General features: G+C 39.7%; 3 protein-coding genes across 3 annotated transcripts; 1 reads left to right on the top strand and 2 right to left on the bottom strand.

Moving 5' to 3' along the window:
• Window positions 1–27: 27 nt before the first annotated feature.
• LOC132790399 (protein PTHB1) lies at window positions 28–5,781 on the top strand. The gene is made up of 9 exons (XM_060798899.1): window positions 28–311; window positions 369–842; window positions 2,021–2,154; window positions 2,213–2,880; window positions 2,946–3,211; window positions 3,272–3,506; window positions 3,577–3,743; window positions 4,922–5,051; window positions 5,119–5,781. The coding sequence occupies exons 1-9, from the start codon at window positions 58–60 to the stop codon at window positions 5,704–5,706; spliced, it is 2,916 nt and encodes a 971-aa protein (XP_060654882.1). The 5' UTR covers window positions 28–57; the 3' UTR covers window positions 5,707–5,781.
• Window positions 5,782–7,411: 1,630 nt separating this feature from the next.
• LOC132791955 (antigen 5 like allergen Cul n 1) lies at window positions 7,412–8,416 on the bottom strand. Its single transcript, XM_060801106.1, has 3 exons — window positions 8,262–8,416; window positions 7,800–8,194; window positions 7,412–7,723 (listed from the first exon to the last, which is right to left on the bottom strand). Exons 1-3 carry the CDS (start codon window positions 8,397–8,399, stop codon window positions 7,462–7,464), a joined length of 795 nt encoding a protein of 264 aa, XP_060657089.1. The 5' UTR covers window positions 8,400–8,416; the 3' UTR covers window positions 7,412–7,461.
• A 2,272-nt stretch (window positions 8,417–10,688) lies between these two features.
• LOC132791167 (antigen 5 like allergen Cul n 1) lies at window positions 10,689–12,638 on the bottom strand. Its single transcript, XM_060799990.1, has 4 exons — window positions 12,253–12,638; window positions 12,037–12,186; window positions 11,733–11,977; window positions 10,689–11,073 (listed from the first exon to the last, which is right to left on the bottom strand). The coding sequence occupies exons 1-4, from the start codon at window positions 12,394–12,396 to the stop codon at window positions 10,821–10,823; spliced, it is 792 nt and encodes a 263-aa protein (XP_060655973.1). The 5' UTR covers window positions 12,397–12,638; the 3' UTR covers window positions 10,689–10,820.
• Between the last annotated feature and the right edge of the window lie 3,028 nt (window positions 12,639–15,666).

Below are 15,666 nucleotides of genomic sequence, written 5' to 3'. Positions count from 1 at the left end.
AACATTCGCTATTTGCGACAAGTAAAGTTCAATTAGTTTTCGGTGAAATCCCAAAACATGTCGCTGTTCAATGTGTGCAGCTGGTGGACTGCCCAATGTGGCGACACCACTGGCGACTACGATGTGGCCAGTTTGCTGTGCACGCGTTTCGGATTGGAGGCACAGGAGAAGGACTACATAATTGTAGGCTCGCAGTCCGGACAGCTGAGCATTTACTATCCACATGCAAATGAGTTTGATGCCACCGATTTGTTGCTGGAAACACAGCTGGCGGCGCCCATCCTCGGTCTCTATGCGGGAAAATTCAGCGGGTAAAGTTTTAAGTGGAGTACATTAAGTGTTGGGATTATTTTGGTGACCCTTTGCAGCAATGTGCGCAATGAGAATATCAATCAGCTGGGCGTGTTGCTGCCCAATGCCATTGCCATCTACAATGTGCAGACCATCAGCGGACTGGCCGAGTATGGCGCTCAGCTGAAGCTGCAGCTGCAGGCGGAGCACAAGTTTCAGCGCGTCGCCTTCTCCATGTGCCAGGGACACTTTGGACAGGTGAAAGGACGCGAGTTCTTCTGCGTGGTGCATTTGGATGGCACGTTGACCTTCTATGAACAGGATGGCATCTCGTATGAGTGCCGCTTTCCCGGCCAACGCAGCTTGCCTGCTCCTGTTGTCTACTGCGAGCGCACCGATAGCTTCTTTAGGTTCAGCGCCACGTGGCATTTGCAGTGCTATAGCTATCAGGATCTGTCCCATTCGCTGGTCACCAAGAGCAGCTATCAGCCCATTTGGTCGCAGTGCATTGGCGAGGGTATTCTCGACATGCGTGTAATTCAGCTGAAAGAGTGAGTAGAAAATAATAAATATATGCACTATTAGCATTCAACCTTAGTGCTTAGTGTGTGTGGTAAGCAGAAGAAGTTCATACAACATAATGAGGGTGTAGAGCCGGCAAGTACATCTGTGTGTCCGTATTCCAAACTCGATGTTACGGAATGCATATTAGAGCAGGAGCCACCAAATTTGACGATGTTACTTTTTATACCCACCCGCCTATGGTAGAAGGGTATTATAACTTTGTACCTGCACGAAATGCAAGTAACACGTAGATTGATCAGTGTCAACAGCCGAGACGATATAGCCATATGTGTCTGGCTGTCCGTCCGTCCTTTCATATGGATACTAGATCTTAGAAACTATAAGAGATAGAGTAATATTTTTTTTTCGACTTCTGATACATATTATGTGTGCGCACAGAACAAGTGAGTTTCAAATTTTTTCCGTGCCCACTTCCACCCCGCAAATTAACTAAAATATAATAGTAATCTTAATTTTGAAGCTAGAGTCGTGATTGTTGGTACATAAAATAATGAAGACAGTATTAACGATTCCTGAAAATTGGTTGCGATCAGATACAAATTGTAGAAGGTATTTAAGACTTAGGACCTATATATCCTAGCGTCATTTTCAGATCCAAACAAGTAAGAATGCTTTAGTTAAGAGCGCTTGACAGCATTTTAATTTTAAAAAATTATGACAATTTTAAAATTTTGAAATTAACTTGTGCCTTTGATATTGTTATTTGCTTTGGACATCTTAAAACTGTTATTTTAGGTTTTTTTTGGATATCGATATAATTTACTAATTAAGAACATAGAAAATATTGTTAGAAACATTTGCCCAAGTAAAATGATTTAACTTTCGTTAAGATTCCAAATTTATAGCATATTTTGAGTATATAGCTCTTAAGATCTCAAAGATCCACAAACTTAAATGGAAGGATGCGCTGGAGCGATTTTTAAAGTTAGCAAAACTAGTGTATACACAATAATAGTAAAGCAATATTTTGATGGTTCTCGAAACTTAATACGATCGGCTAATAAGCCTAAGAGTTATTTAAGATATAATTTTATGAGTTCAATTTCACTACAATGCTTCAGTCAATCCAAATTTTAATGGATCGAATATTTCACAAGCTTTACTATTTTTATTGTCTGCCATCGATTCTGTCATTTACTAACAGGACTTGTTCCTATATAATGATCCTTGGCGAGCGTAACTTTATATCCCTGGACGACAATGGCAAAATCAATTTTATTCTCAAGTTAGACTATGCGCCCAAGTGCTTCTCCAGCTTTGTAGTAGGCTACTACTGGGGTAAGTACAACTTGGAGTTAGGAATTCTGTGGCACAGACATAGCTTCTTTGATTTCAGAGCCTGGTGCACGTCTCATCACCGCCATTGTGTCGGATTCGGCCAAGTTGCATATCTACGAGGAGGCGAATATTATTTGGGCAGCGCAGTGGCAACAACCATCTCCAGTGGCTATTCAACGCTCCAATGTGCAGTCGATAGCGGGCAGCATTGTCACCTTGTCCGCTACGGGGCAACTGACCGTAGGTTATCTGGGTGCACAGCCTTATCAGTTTCAGGTGCAGCCACTGCATCAGGAGGAACTGAGCTTTGCTCAGGCGCACAAACAACTGCAGCAGCTGGAGGATGAGATCAAAGAGTCAGTGGACATACGTGACATGGATGCTCTAAACCAACAGGCAGCGGATCAGGTGCGTCTTAGCTTTAGCATACAGCCGGAGATCTGCGATGATCTGGACACACTTCTGTTGGATGTGCCCGCCGATGTAGCCGTCAAAGAGCTGCCCTCGGCCAAGGGTTTCCTGAAGCTCAAGGTTAAGACTGAGCTGGCAGAGCTGCAGCTGGTGATACAGACGCCCAGTGGAGTACGTTGCAGCCAGGACACGCTCAGTCTGGTGGATGTGCCAGCGGGCACAAGTCGCGAAATATCGCTAGACTTTTACATGGCCGAGTTGCTGCATGTGCACAGCACACGCGTTGAGGTCTTTGTGTCGTTTCTGAGCACTCGGGTAAGGTGAACAACCTTTGTTTCTACTCTTCTGGTTGTTAATCTTTATTTTGTGTTCTATTCCAGGGCATTCCGCGGGTGATACAGCAAAGTGCCTACTTGCCGCTCTCCATGTTCTATCGCAGCTGCCAGCCACAAAAGGCGGCGGGCATTAAGCTCACTTACACTATCACCAGCAAGCATGTGCCGCCCAAGCTCAACACCTTCTTTGGCGAGTTTTTGGAGGCGGAGAGCGATACACATGCCTTGGGCCTGCAGCTGCTGTGCCCTGGTCTGGAGAAGTTAACTGAAGTCATCACTGTGGTGGCGGCCAAGAATTCGAATCGATTGAGGTTGGTACTGCATATTTAAGACGCATTTACTGGGATTCCACTGTAGTTTGCTTCGCATAGAATACAATCGGATCATGTGGAGACGTTTGCCATGATACTGGAGCGCATTGTGGAGACCACTTTGCAGTTGGACAGCGCGGCGGGATTGCTTAAAATGCACAAGAAGAAGCCGAAACGTGGCGTTCTCAATCGCTGCGTGGAGCGCATCATTACGGCGCCTTTTATACCCATTCAACCCATACTTCATCGTGCCGATGTCCACTACGAGACGCAGCAGAACATACGCAAACAAACGGTTGGCAGAGAGTAAAGGAGGAGTGTCGTGTGAGGCAGCATATCATTAGTTATTGTTGTGACACTTGCAGGAACAACTGGAGGTTCTATGGCAACAGTTCAAGACCCTGCAGCGAGAACTGCAGGAGCAGTCGGAGAGCGAGCCCAAAGAGACACTCACCATGCAGATTGAGGCGAACTACGACCACCTGATACTGGAAGGCGATAAACTGGTCGAAATACGCCGCGACGAGCAGAGGTGGGTACCACAAACACACATGACCTTCAATTAAATGCCACCCCCACTATTCAGACACACATGCACAGTGACTGCCAATTAATTTCCAACTTCTTGTTCATGGGGTAAATAAGGTATATTGTGGCAATAGAAAGAGTTTATAGAGTGCTAAAGAACGGAGAAAAGTAAATCATGTCTGTTTATCTGATATTTGAAATCTCTAGTTGCAACTTCGATTATAATTTAATTTCTAATATTGCCTACCTACAATCTAGCGTTAAAATACGAGAGAACGCTGCTGGTATTGTTAGTGGGAGTATTTCCTGTAAATTTGATTAAAATAATTTGAACTTTTTCTTAGGTAACATATTTAAAAAGAAATTTAAATCATAATCGAAGGTTCTCACATTAAAGATAAAAGTAAAGATAAAGCTACTGGTATTATTGGGGCGAATATTTCCTGAAAATTTGTTTAAACTTTGAGAATTTTCTTAGTTATTTAAAAAAAAATTTTTTTAAGAAACTATATTAAAACCAATCTTAATTGCAGATTATTTAGAGGAATTGAGTATTCACGAATTTAAGAAACCGAAGTGTTGTGAAATAAGACTAGTTGTTCGACTAGTTGTTCGATTTAAAAGCAACTTTAATAGCCACTTTTAGAGCGACTCGAAGAGGTATGGAATATTTAGGAATTTAAGAAAGAAGTGTTGGCTAACTGTTAGATTTATGAGCAATTTTAATTTGATAGCATACAAATATTGTAGTTATAAACTGAATATATAACTGAAGGCTCTAACATTATTTTAGAGAGACAACATTTAAATAAAGAAAATCAGAATAGTCGAAGTCACGCAAAGTAGAATTCTATTCAGAAATTTTAATTTAACTGAAGTGTTGATCAATTCTTTTGAGCTATTCAAGAAATAATTCCATTACAAAAATGTAAAAAAACTGATGTGTTGTTAACTTGTTTGCTTTATAATCAATTGGTATAAGATGACAGTAGTATTAACAATACAGAGATACTCAAAGTCGAGCACAGACAACACTAAAGGTTCTCACTTGTTTACCTATACTGACCACAATTACTTAGCAGGTACTGTGCCTAATTGGTCATGTTTTTAATGTATTGACAATTTTGTTGTTGTTGTTGTTGTTGTTATTATTGACTCACCTGTCGACTGTTACGTGCTTAGGCAACGCGGCGACCTCAACTGCGCCGTAGCATTAGCCAAATGGATAATTCATGCATTGAACCTGGAGGAGCGTGTCGTGAATGTTGTGAACTCTGTACTCAGCGTACCCGTCGAGGACTGGACTGAATTGGTGTGTATCAAGTGCGTGTGTGAACCGAGGCCTGCAATTGAAACGCAATTTTTTGTCTGTTTTACAGAGCTGGGAAGAATCGATGGCACCTGGCATCGATATGCTACACCATTTTGGGCCGCTGATGCGCTCCAAATCGACGTCGACGCACGGTTTGTTGGACGGCAACAGCACAAAGGACATATTCGATTACGGTCGCTTTAGACGGCACTTTGCCACACTCTTCGATCGCATTGTGCGTCTGGCCTCATCCACAGCCGAGTCCGAGGCGAATGCACAGCAAACAGCTGCGATGGAGCAGCCAACAAGTGATTCAACACAACAACCAACTCAACAGCAGCAGCAGCAGGTTGATGAAATTGGCAGCATGCAACGCATGTTGGGCAACGACCAAGCCACAACTGTGGGACGACTTGCTAAACCCAATTTGAGTAGTTCACTAGAGGCTGTGGAGGACGAAGAAGAGTACGATGAGGAGGATTTGCGAGACACTGGCTATCGCAAGGACTATGGTCCAACAGTGGCAGGCGATGGCAATGAACAGCAGCAGCAGCTGGAGCAGCAGACGAAAGGCAAGCGATCCGAGTGGGTCAATGAGGATTTTGAGCTGCCAACCACTGAGGAACTGTTCAGTGACTTGGGCATTTGGTGGTAGATCAACTCACACACACATACACCCATACGCACAGTTGTTAATGTGAAATACAAGTACCATACTCTATGTGCAAAACTGTCAGCGCTCAGTGTTTATTTTGTGATTCTCTTCGATGGCGATTTGCATAGAACTTGAACTGGGGACTTGGAACTGGGAACTGGGAGCCTGGAACGTGGTCATGTGGGCGTTTTATGGACTCGTTTATGATGCATAGCCAGCCGCAGCAGATAAAACAAGATAAAAGTCAGACAGATAAAAACAAACTCAGCTGCAGACTGGGACAGCGAATTAAGACAAGAAAGCTACAGTCGAGTGTGTTCGACTGTGAGATACCAGGTAGACATTGTGAATAAAAGCAAAACTACGGTATTAATTTTAATAATTAATATACCACGAAATACTAAAAATATACCAGATGCCAAACTTGGTAAATTGCTATAGTATTGTATTCATAATATACCGTAGGGTGCAAAATATACCAAATTGTCATCCAAAGCAATTAAGATCTGTTTTCGTCATACTATAGTATTTCTTTAATAACTTCTGCAATTTTTGTCTGATCGTAACCAAATTTTCAGGAATCATAAAAATTTTAGTTATTATTGTATGTACTAAAAAGTATATCTCTATTTCTTATAGTCTCTCAGAATTAGGTGTTCATACGGACGGATAGACAGAGGGCTATATCGTTTCGGCTATGGAGGCTGATCAATAATATATGTATGTATGTATATACTTGGTAGGGTCGGAAATGTCTCCTTCTGCCCTATTCATACATTTCCTGGAGACACAAAGTTGCAATACCCTTCTACCCTATGGCTAGCGGGTATAACATCAGAGAGAGAGACGCTGTGTCTGGCATTCACCGTGTGGGCTTTGATCCGCTGTCAGCTGTGCGCTCACTCCAAAATCCAACAGCAAATCCCACACATGAAGCCCATGCTGCATAGTTTATCCTCAAGACCTCCTTAGCGCTCCAAACAATGTCTCGTAAATTGGCGACAATTGAGTGAGAAATGTGCGCAAAGTCAAGCGTGTCCAGCGGGTTACTCTCGACTCTCCATTCTCAACTCTCGACTGTCGGCTGACGACTGACGTCTGCTTGTTCAACTGGGTGGCCTGTGGTCTGCCATGTGTATTGATTTGAGTATGAGATTACCAGACACTTTAGGTGTGACCTTTCTCGCCGATTAAATGTGTTTTTGTGGTTAACAATTAATCAAAGACACACGCACATAGGTCACTCACATGAAGAAGCAATTCCTCGCATCGTATCGTGGCGTGGAATGTCGGAGAGAGAGTGAGAGAGAAAGAGCATTAAACAGAAATCTGTAGTAATAAAAATCCCAAATTTGGGTAGAACATCTGAGGTGTTACTTTCTACATAAATCACAAGCAAAGTGTCTTTAATCCGTAAATTAAGTGTAAACTCATTAATGTGGCTGCTGTTGATTTAATATAAACTCTTATTGAGAACGAGCCTCTTGCCTTTCGTCAAACCAGAAATTTTCATCAATTGCTCGCACACGCTTGTCACACGGTTCACGTTTGACTTAAAAATAATGTGCGTATAAATATATGTATATATATTGGGATTATTAATTAGCATTAAGGCAGCAACGGAAATAATAACTGTCTTATCAATTGCATTGAAGTGAATTAATCGGCAAACGAAGTGAAGTGAAACACAGGAAGAAAATTGGTTTTAAATATAGTATGTATCTTTGGCAATCGATTTATTCAGTTATTCAGTAATCAGTATTCATTGTAATTGGGATTGTATTGTTCTTTGAGCGAGCACAGTGCCGGGTACTTGGGATTTGGGCCGGTTTTGCATTCGGAGGCTGGCTCACCGACTTTGTAAACATGCACACCCACCGCATAGGTGCTGGCATAGTTGCAGGCCATGTTGTAGATGTATAGGAACGGATACTGGGGATTCGTGAAGCGCATCATGGCGCATCCCACATGGGTATTACGATCCACAACAGTCTCTGCAAAGTGTCCATATTTATCCCTAAGAATGAAGTGAGAGAGAGAGATTGTATTAGCACAGTTCAAATGAGGTCAAATTAACAGCAGTTAAGACTTACAGATGCCTGGCCACACGGAATTGGGTTATGTAGCTGCTATCGATTAGCGGATACTCGCCAAACCAGAGACCCATCGAATTCTCCACAATGCTGCGCACATTCAATGGCAAATTCCTAGGTCTGTCAACGCCGCAGAGATTCTGGCCCACATTGCGAAACCGATACGAATTATTGCAATCGTCATGATCCAGATTGCATGTCTTCAGGTTCAACGTTGCCAGATATTCCAGTTCCTCGTCCCACACCATGGTGGCCATGCGGGCAGCCGGATAGTAGCCAGGCAATTGGCCAGCGGCAATGAAATTGCGACGCTTGTTGTGCTCACCGAGTATGAAATCGCGATGTGGTCGCAGATTGATCATTACAGCATCTGGCGAGCAGCTCTCATGGAATTCCTAAAGGATAAAGAACAGTTTTTAGATTTTGTTGAGAAGATCAAGAGCGATTAATTCTTTAACTTACGCCATCATTGTTGCAGGCCACATGAGCAGCGCCTTTGGCACATAGCATAGGATCACACCAGGACTGATCGCTAGCCAAAGCTGATCCTTGTAGGGACAACAGCAGGAGCAGGGAAACGCAGACTGAAAGGCGCGCCATTTGAAATGTTCTGATGGTGTGATGGAAATGCAATTCCTGTTTGCCTGCAGCTCAATATTTATATGCCTCAGACGCGCTCAGAACACGCACGAGTGTAAACGCACAAAGTAAATGTTATTTTTGGATATTTCGATTCTGATGGCAGGTGCAGCGCAGCATGCAAAGTGAGACGGTTAAGGCAGGTCACGCTGGGCATGAATCACTCGGACTTGAGCGGATCAAGTGACGTCACAATGGTTATCACAACTGAGCCACAGCCGAGACATATACAAATTGTGATGCTAATTATCCTATGAGGTTGTATAACCTTAGTCCTTGCAGCCATTTCGTTTGTAGCTCGATTTAGGAATGGCTAAATTATCCGATTGTTAACATAGTTCGGAAAAGATTTGTAGACAAATGTAAATGTCCAACTCTTTATCGTAACTAATCATCAACTAGGAGTCAAAGATGGTACGGCTAGGAGGCTGCAATCGTTTCACATATTATATTATATTTATTATATTTTGACGTGTAATTTCTTGGTTCACTTTTTTATTGTTTGCACAATTACTTGAACTTTTACAATTGTTTTGCGATATCTTGAGTGGATACTACGAGGATGCTGCAAGATTAGTCCTCAGCTCACTTTTCTTTGCTTTTGCAGTTTAAAACACTAGTTTTAATTCTGTACTTGCACAATTGAGTTGCAATTATTCCCGGAAGTATAAATATACCAATATTCTGGGAATCTATAAAGGTACAACCTAGAAGGCTGCAATTATCCTTGACTTGTAGTACTCGGTTCACTTTAGTTTCACATTAGTTTAAATCCTGTGCTTTCACAATTGATTTGCAATTACGTCCACACGTCGCGTTAAGCAAACTATAACTGGCGCCTAATGCAAAAAGTCTGGGTTAAAAACCTTTATTTCATCCCGAGTTCTCCCTATGTACATTGGATTACTCTATAAGTGTTAGCTGAACAAGTTCAAGTTGAAGTTCAGCGCGACAGATAGTCTATATACGATTAGTAGTCTATGTACATGCCAAAAATAAAAGTAGACTAGTTGCTAGACTAACGCGTGTCTTCTGGGAATATGATGCCATTAACTCTTAACGCTTAACGCCAAAGTTGAGCTAAGTTCAATATGAATCTTCTCGCTTTTTTTTTCTTTCATTCTTTCTAACAGTGTCAATGTGGGTGTTCGATTCTTTCTTCAGTTCAGTGACATTTTAGGCCGTGTTTGGTTTTGGGTACATATTATCTTTGGGCTGTCCAGACTAAAAGCATAGCATTAACTGTTTAAGATTCTTAATACTGGTTTGTTTTTGTCAATCGCCGCAGATTAGCAGCTGTTTGGCAGGTGAAATAAAAGCATACATAAAAGCGACACGCACAAATCAAATAAAATAAAATAATATTGCATTTGCATATTTGAACAAGATGTTTATGATCTTTCGGCACATTGTTGTGCTGGGAATAACAAACGAAAGTGCTGTGCTATCAAATACTAACCTGTCTAACCTGGATCCGAAACTTTTCATACCCGGCCGCTGCAGCAGACAGGGGTATGATGACGACTACATCTCTGATCGTAACATTAAGTACACATATACTTAAAAAGTAATCAACAGGCGTGATGATGTAGTCTATTCTGTCTGTCTGTCAGTCTGTCCATATAATTACCTGAATCCCAGACTCTATTATAGTTAGAGCTTTGAAATTTAGTGACAATATTTTAATAAGCACAACTCAACTTACTTTTGTTTTATAATTTCATTTTAATGGTTTTTAGCGTTCTAAAAAATGTATAAAATAATTGTGGCAAAAGTGAAAGTAATTAAAAAACTTGTTTTAACCAGTATTCTTTTATTACTCTCACGAAAATATTGCTACCAGGTATCTTACAGTCGAGAGCATCATTTGTTATACGCTTCGTGCTCAAGTGCCGGGGTATATCAAGTATTTACCGTGTGATTAAGCATCTCTCATTCATTCATTGAACCCCATAGAACACAGAATGGCTCGGGTATATGGAAGTCTGGATCTTCATATTCGTTGACATGCGTCACTCATTAATTTTGGCATTATTTGGCTAAGCTTGTTAAATGAATATTTGAATATATTCACCGACAACAGGCAGTTTTACAACAAATCATTGACTAATTATTATTATACAATACCAGAACAGCACCTGCTGGACTTGGGTCAAAAGTTGACTATATACATACATATATATTTATAAATATATATGCATGGGTATTACGAGTATTTGCGTAGTAACTTGAATGGCTAATATTGTGATTTGTTCATATTTATTGATAAACAAAAGACTATGCAATATGGCTAAAATTAACGACTAACTTATGTAAAATACAACACAGTTCTCTACCTGAGCGTAATATCTATCTATCGACACACACACAAACTGATTTCGATCAGTAGTTGGGGCTATATTGCTCCCGCGTTGAGCACAGACCCGGATAGAATGGATTCTTGCCCGTATGGCACCGTGACGCGGGTCTTCCAACCTCATAGATGGGCGCATCCAATGCGTAGATGGATGCGTAATTACACACTACATTGTAGATGTATACATATGGATAATCGGGACGGGTGAAACGCATTATGGAGCATCCAACGCGCGAATTACGATCCACCATCATCTCCGCAAAGTGACCATAGTCCTCACTGTAGATTAAAATTCAAAGTTATATCGATTTGAAAACAAGTAAGAGAGATATAGTCGAATGTGCTCGACTGTGCGGTACCCGATCTACGTTTAAAATATATAAAATACATAATCTGAAAATGTATTGAAATATACCAAAATGTATATTTGGTATATTCATTAACTATTACATTAAAAATTTACCATAGAGTAAAAAATACACCCGATACACGTAGAAAATATATGAAATTAATATACTGAAAAAATACTGAAATATGCCAAAAGGTATATTTGGTATATCCATAAACTACTACATTAATAATATGCCATAGAGTATAAAATATACCCGATATACGTTTAAAATATGCCAAAATAAATAACCCAAAAAAATACTGAAATACACCAAAAAATGTGTTTGGTATATACATATACTACTACACCAAAAATATGATATAGACCACAAAATATTCCATATTTTTACGCAAAGAAATATAAAATGCTGTTATTTCTATAAAAACTACGATCTTTATCTGAACGCAAGCAAATTTTCGGACAGACGGACAGTTTGAATATATGTACATATATACTTTGTATTGTTTTCTGTTGCCACAAAGTTATATTACTCATCTACTCTAGGCGGAGCGAGAATAAAAATGCAATTTCACTTTGAGATACTTACAAATATTTTGTGACACGAAATCGGTCAATGTAACTGCTGTCGATGAGCGGATACTCATTGAACCATAATCCCAAGGATTCCTCAATCAGGCTGGTGACATTCACATGCGGATTGCGATCCCGCCAAATGGCGCACAGATTCTGTCCGGAATTGGCAAAGCTGTATGTGTTGTGGCAATCGTCGTGATCCAAGATGCAAGTGCGCACATTCAGCGACGACAAATATTGCAGCTCATCATCCCACACCTAAGTTGAGAAAGTGTTAAGGCAATCTTTCTGACTGCTGTCCATTAACTGTGGCTCACCATTGTGGTCATCCGTGAGGCAGGATAATAACCAGGCAGTTTGCCTAAAGCCACAAAATTCCTTCGCTTATTATGGCCATGCACAAAGGTCGCTTTATGGCGAGAGATGTCCACCTCATAGGAATCGGGCTGACAGCGTCTATGGAAGTGCTGCGGTTAATCCAAAAGTGACTTAGTAAAAGTGACTGTGGCAGACATAAAACAAAAGTGCCTTACGCCATTGTTGCGACATGCCACATGCTTGATGCCAGGACTACACAGATCAGGATCACACCAACTATATTCCTTGGCGGCAACCAGTTGAAGCAGGAACAAGTGGAGAAGAGCCACGCAGGCAGCTGGGATGACCAGCGATGACATTTTGGCACAAAGTTCTAATATAAACTAAACTAAGATATTGAAACGCGATACCGAAAACAGAAACAGAAACTCGGTGTCGATTTCGAGAAATTGAAAATTGATACTGGATGGTAAATCACATTGATTTGTTGGCAGCAGCAGCAGCAGCAGCAATTGGCAATCGCATTCGCATTCGCCTGACTTAAGCGCTTTCAATGAGAACCTGGCCAATTCGCGTGGCCGTCTTTATTGAACGTTTCTGTCCGAATGAATAGCTCATGGCAGACAGACAGACTCCGAGTCACAGTCAGAGCCACAGAGACAGCGTTCAGAATCAGAGAATCAGTCAACCAGGCATGTGTGCTAAGTTAGTTAAATTAACTTTTATATGTGTGGTAAAAGTGTGTGTGTATGGCTGTGTATGTGTGTGTATCTACACTGAGATGTTGAATACATACTTATTCTGTTTCTGTTTCTATTTCTCTTGCCATTTCGCTTCGCGGACCAAGCCTTTCTAACACGTTTAAAACAAAACGGCCAAGAACAAGTTTATACAATACAAATGTTAATAAACAAACATAAATATTAATTTGAGGGAACGACCGGGAATATGAGAAGCGGCTAAAGCTTTTGGCTCAGCTCTCCAGAATTTCGCTATTCATTCCATTTCATCCCAGTGATTGAGAGGGCATTTCGATTCGGCGAACATTTGTCATCCATTTAGCCAAATTGTTTTTATACGATCGCATATTACGAGGATAAGTCCATTGAACGATATCTGGTTGCCACGAGCTCTGCGTTTGTTTAGTTCGACTGGACTATAAAATGAACACGTTTCAATTTATGTGCTCGTTAAAGATCAATATATAGATCTATAGTCGTATGTTCTATATAAATATATTGTTTGTATATAATATGGGAACTTTTGCCGCCGTCGGCTGTCAGTGTTTAATTTGTGGGCGTTAAGTCCAAATTGTGTCTTAACTGTATTTCTTGAGTGAATGATTAGTCGACATGGGGACAGCAGCAGCAAGTTTTTCTGATTCGATTTTTATGACAACAATATTCGACATATTAGTGTCAACTCATTAGACTAAATTTAGTGGCTCGAATATGCTAATTGAAAAGGCGATAACATTAAGATTGAGCCACGCGGCTTCACTCAAAGTTATCGCTTGATTTAATGGCTCTAGAATGGATTTGCTTGTGCAAATCATATAATGTAATCATTGAAAATATATGCAAGAAAATGCTTATTTTAGATAGGTTTATTTATAGAAATGTATTTTTCCATTCCATTTAATAGCGCTTTACAAACGTGTCAAAAAATATTTTAAAGAAATGTATTTTGCCATTCGATTTAATAGCTGTGTGTCAAACAATATTCTGTAGCTTCAGGCCAAATTAAATTGCATTTAGTTATGCACAATTTATGCAGATTGCATTCGCAATTAATCTTCCCACAATTCTTGTGCTCAGCTCTAATGATTTCAATTGTTGAAGGCGCCAGATAGCACACATATAATCAGAATAACATTATTGAATGCAATATGCATTAATTGAGCATCGGATTAGATAATCGATACTGATTGCAAGTCGACAACTTCCGTCATAATCGAACATCGTTGCAAGACAGCTGAGTGTGAGTACACTCGCAATGTTTTTTGCATAATTACATTTAATTACATTATACAGCTGACAACGACGATGAGTACTCGTATGAGTATTCGCATTCGTATTTGTATTCGTATTCGTGTGAGTGCTGAATCTTTGCTTGTCTTCGCTTTAAGTCGCATTTCAATTTATTTGAATTGACATGTCCGTCCGCCCAGCGCAGCGCGCAGCATGTAAAAAACAAGTTAATTCATATAATTAATAATAACACATATATTGAAAAGAATTTGCCATACGCCAAAATGTCTCTTTGTGTGGCAACTTGTTTGAGCTGTCTTCCAAAAACAACAATAACAATCGAAAAATCGAAGCACAAAAAAATCTTCTCATGCTGACGCCTGCGTGTCTGTTGAATCGATTTGACCGCTGAAGCGAAGCTGTCAACATGCTTATTTCTAACCATTTATTAACTACATCCTGCCGGGCAGTATTTCCCCTCTCAGATCTTGCTCTCTCTTTAATATTTTTTGTTTGTTTGCGCGCCTCTTCTCACTGCTAATTATGCAAATGCTTCGATATTGCCTATCCCCCAAATAACCACGAAAGCAATTAATTTAACTAGACGGAGAGACCCAAACCCATGCTCAAAGGCATACGTTTTTTTCTTTCTTTTTTTTTGATGGACATACACACGCTATGGCCATTAGAGGCGACGCTGAATACTTGATTGCAAATTAAATTGGACAGCACCAATAAGAATAAGAAACCAACACACAACAAGAGGACAACCATTAATTTGCACTATTCATATTCATTCACTCGACAACTCCACTCGATTCTCTTCTATTCGAACACTTAACAGACTCGTATATTCACTTTCACACGATAGTTTCTGTTTGGATTCCCATAAAATAGTAAATGTCTATCGCTTTTTAACATAATTATTTATTTATTTATTGATTTACAATAAAGCGAGAATTAACTCTGTCGTATACTTAATTTGCATTGCGCTCGTAAACTTTATTGAAGTTTATTGCGCGCACATAAATCAATTATATTCATATTGTCCCTTTGCTCTTTTTTTGAATGCAGCTCTTAATTCAGTTAATTGTCTGTGAATTCTTCTGCGATGACGTAAAGGATATTCAAAATATTGGTTTTATTAATTAGATAATTTGCACGAGCTACAACTTCAGTCATGCATCAACAACTCAATAAGCTAACTTTATTAATGACATTTTCAATTATATTTTTGTCAAATCATCGAAATATGCATAAGTACAAGTGTATTGATATTTGTATTTATTTGATATAATTTGAATGTTTTTTTTTTTTAATCGTTATGCACAGAAGTTTATATGTGTGTAAAAACATATATTTATATATGAATTATATTATATTAATATAATAATCTTAATTCTATAATAATTCCAAATAGAATATAAATCGTAATTTTAAATTATATTTTATTTAGAAACCTTAAAAGTCTGTTGAAAAGTTATTGTTGATTATTCCGACAAAATTATTTTAGAACGTGTAAGAAATCTACAGCCGAGTGTGCTCGACTGTGAGATACCTGCTACACAATTTCATTTAATCCATATTTTAAAAATGTATTATTAATTTGACAAAAATACTAAAATATTCCGTGAGCTATATTTGATATATTTAAATGGT

Source organism: Drosophila nasuta, chromosome 3, assembly GCF_023558535.2.
Source record: "Drosophila nasuta strain 15112-1781.00 chromosome 3, ASM2355853v1, whole genome shotgun sequence".
In the NCBI taxonomy this organism is placed as follows: Eukaryota; Metazoa; Arthropoda; class Insecta; order Diptera; family Drosophilidae; genus Drosophila; species Drosophila nasuta.
The sequence above is the reverse complement of the archived record's forward strand: the minus strand, read 5'-3'. Positions and strand labels throughout refer to the sequence as shown.

Coding starts and splice junctions, on each gene's coding strand:
- LOC132790399 (XM_060798899.1), top strand. CDS start 58: ATGTCGCTGTTCAATGTGTGCAGCTGGTGGACTGCCCAATGTGGCGAC. Junction 312..368: donor TATGCGGGAAAATTCAGCGG/GTAAAGTTTTAA, acceptor GACCCTTTGCAG/CAATGTGCGCAATGAGAATA. Junction 3,744..4,921: donor ATACGCCGCGACGAGCAGAG/GTGGGTACCACA, acceptor TTACGTGCTTAG/GCAACGCGGCGACCTCAACT.
- LOC132791955 (XM_060801106.1), bottom strand. CDS start 8,399: ATGGCGCGCCTTTCAGTCTGCGTTTCCCTGCTCCTGCTGTTGTCCCTA. Junction 8,195..8,261: donor TGGCCTGCAACAATGATGGC/GTAAGTTAAAGA, acceptor TTTATCCTTTAG/GAATTCCATGAGAGCTGCTC. Junction 7,724..7,799: donor TTCCGTGTGGCCAGGCATCT/GTAAGTCTTAAC, acceptor CTTCATTCTTAG/GGATAAATATGGACACTTTG.
- LOC132791167 (XM_060799990.1), bottom strand. CDS start 12,396: ATGTCATCGCTGGTCATCCCAGCTGCCTGCGTGGCTCTTCTCCACTTG. Junction 11,978..12,036: donor CCTCACGGATGACCACAATG/GTGAGCCACAGT, acceptor TTCTCAACTTAG/GTGTGGGATGATGAGCTGCA. Junction 11,074..11,732: donor TTTCGTGTCACAAAATATTT/GTAAGTATCTCA, acceptor TTTAATCTACAG/TGAGGACTATGGTCACTTTG.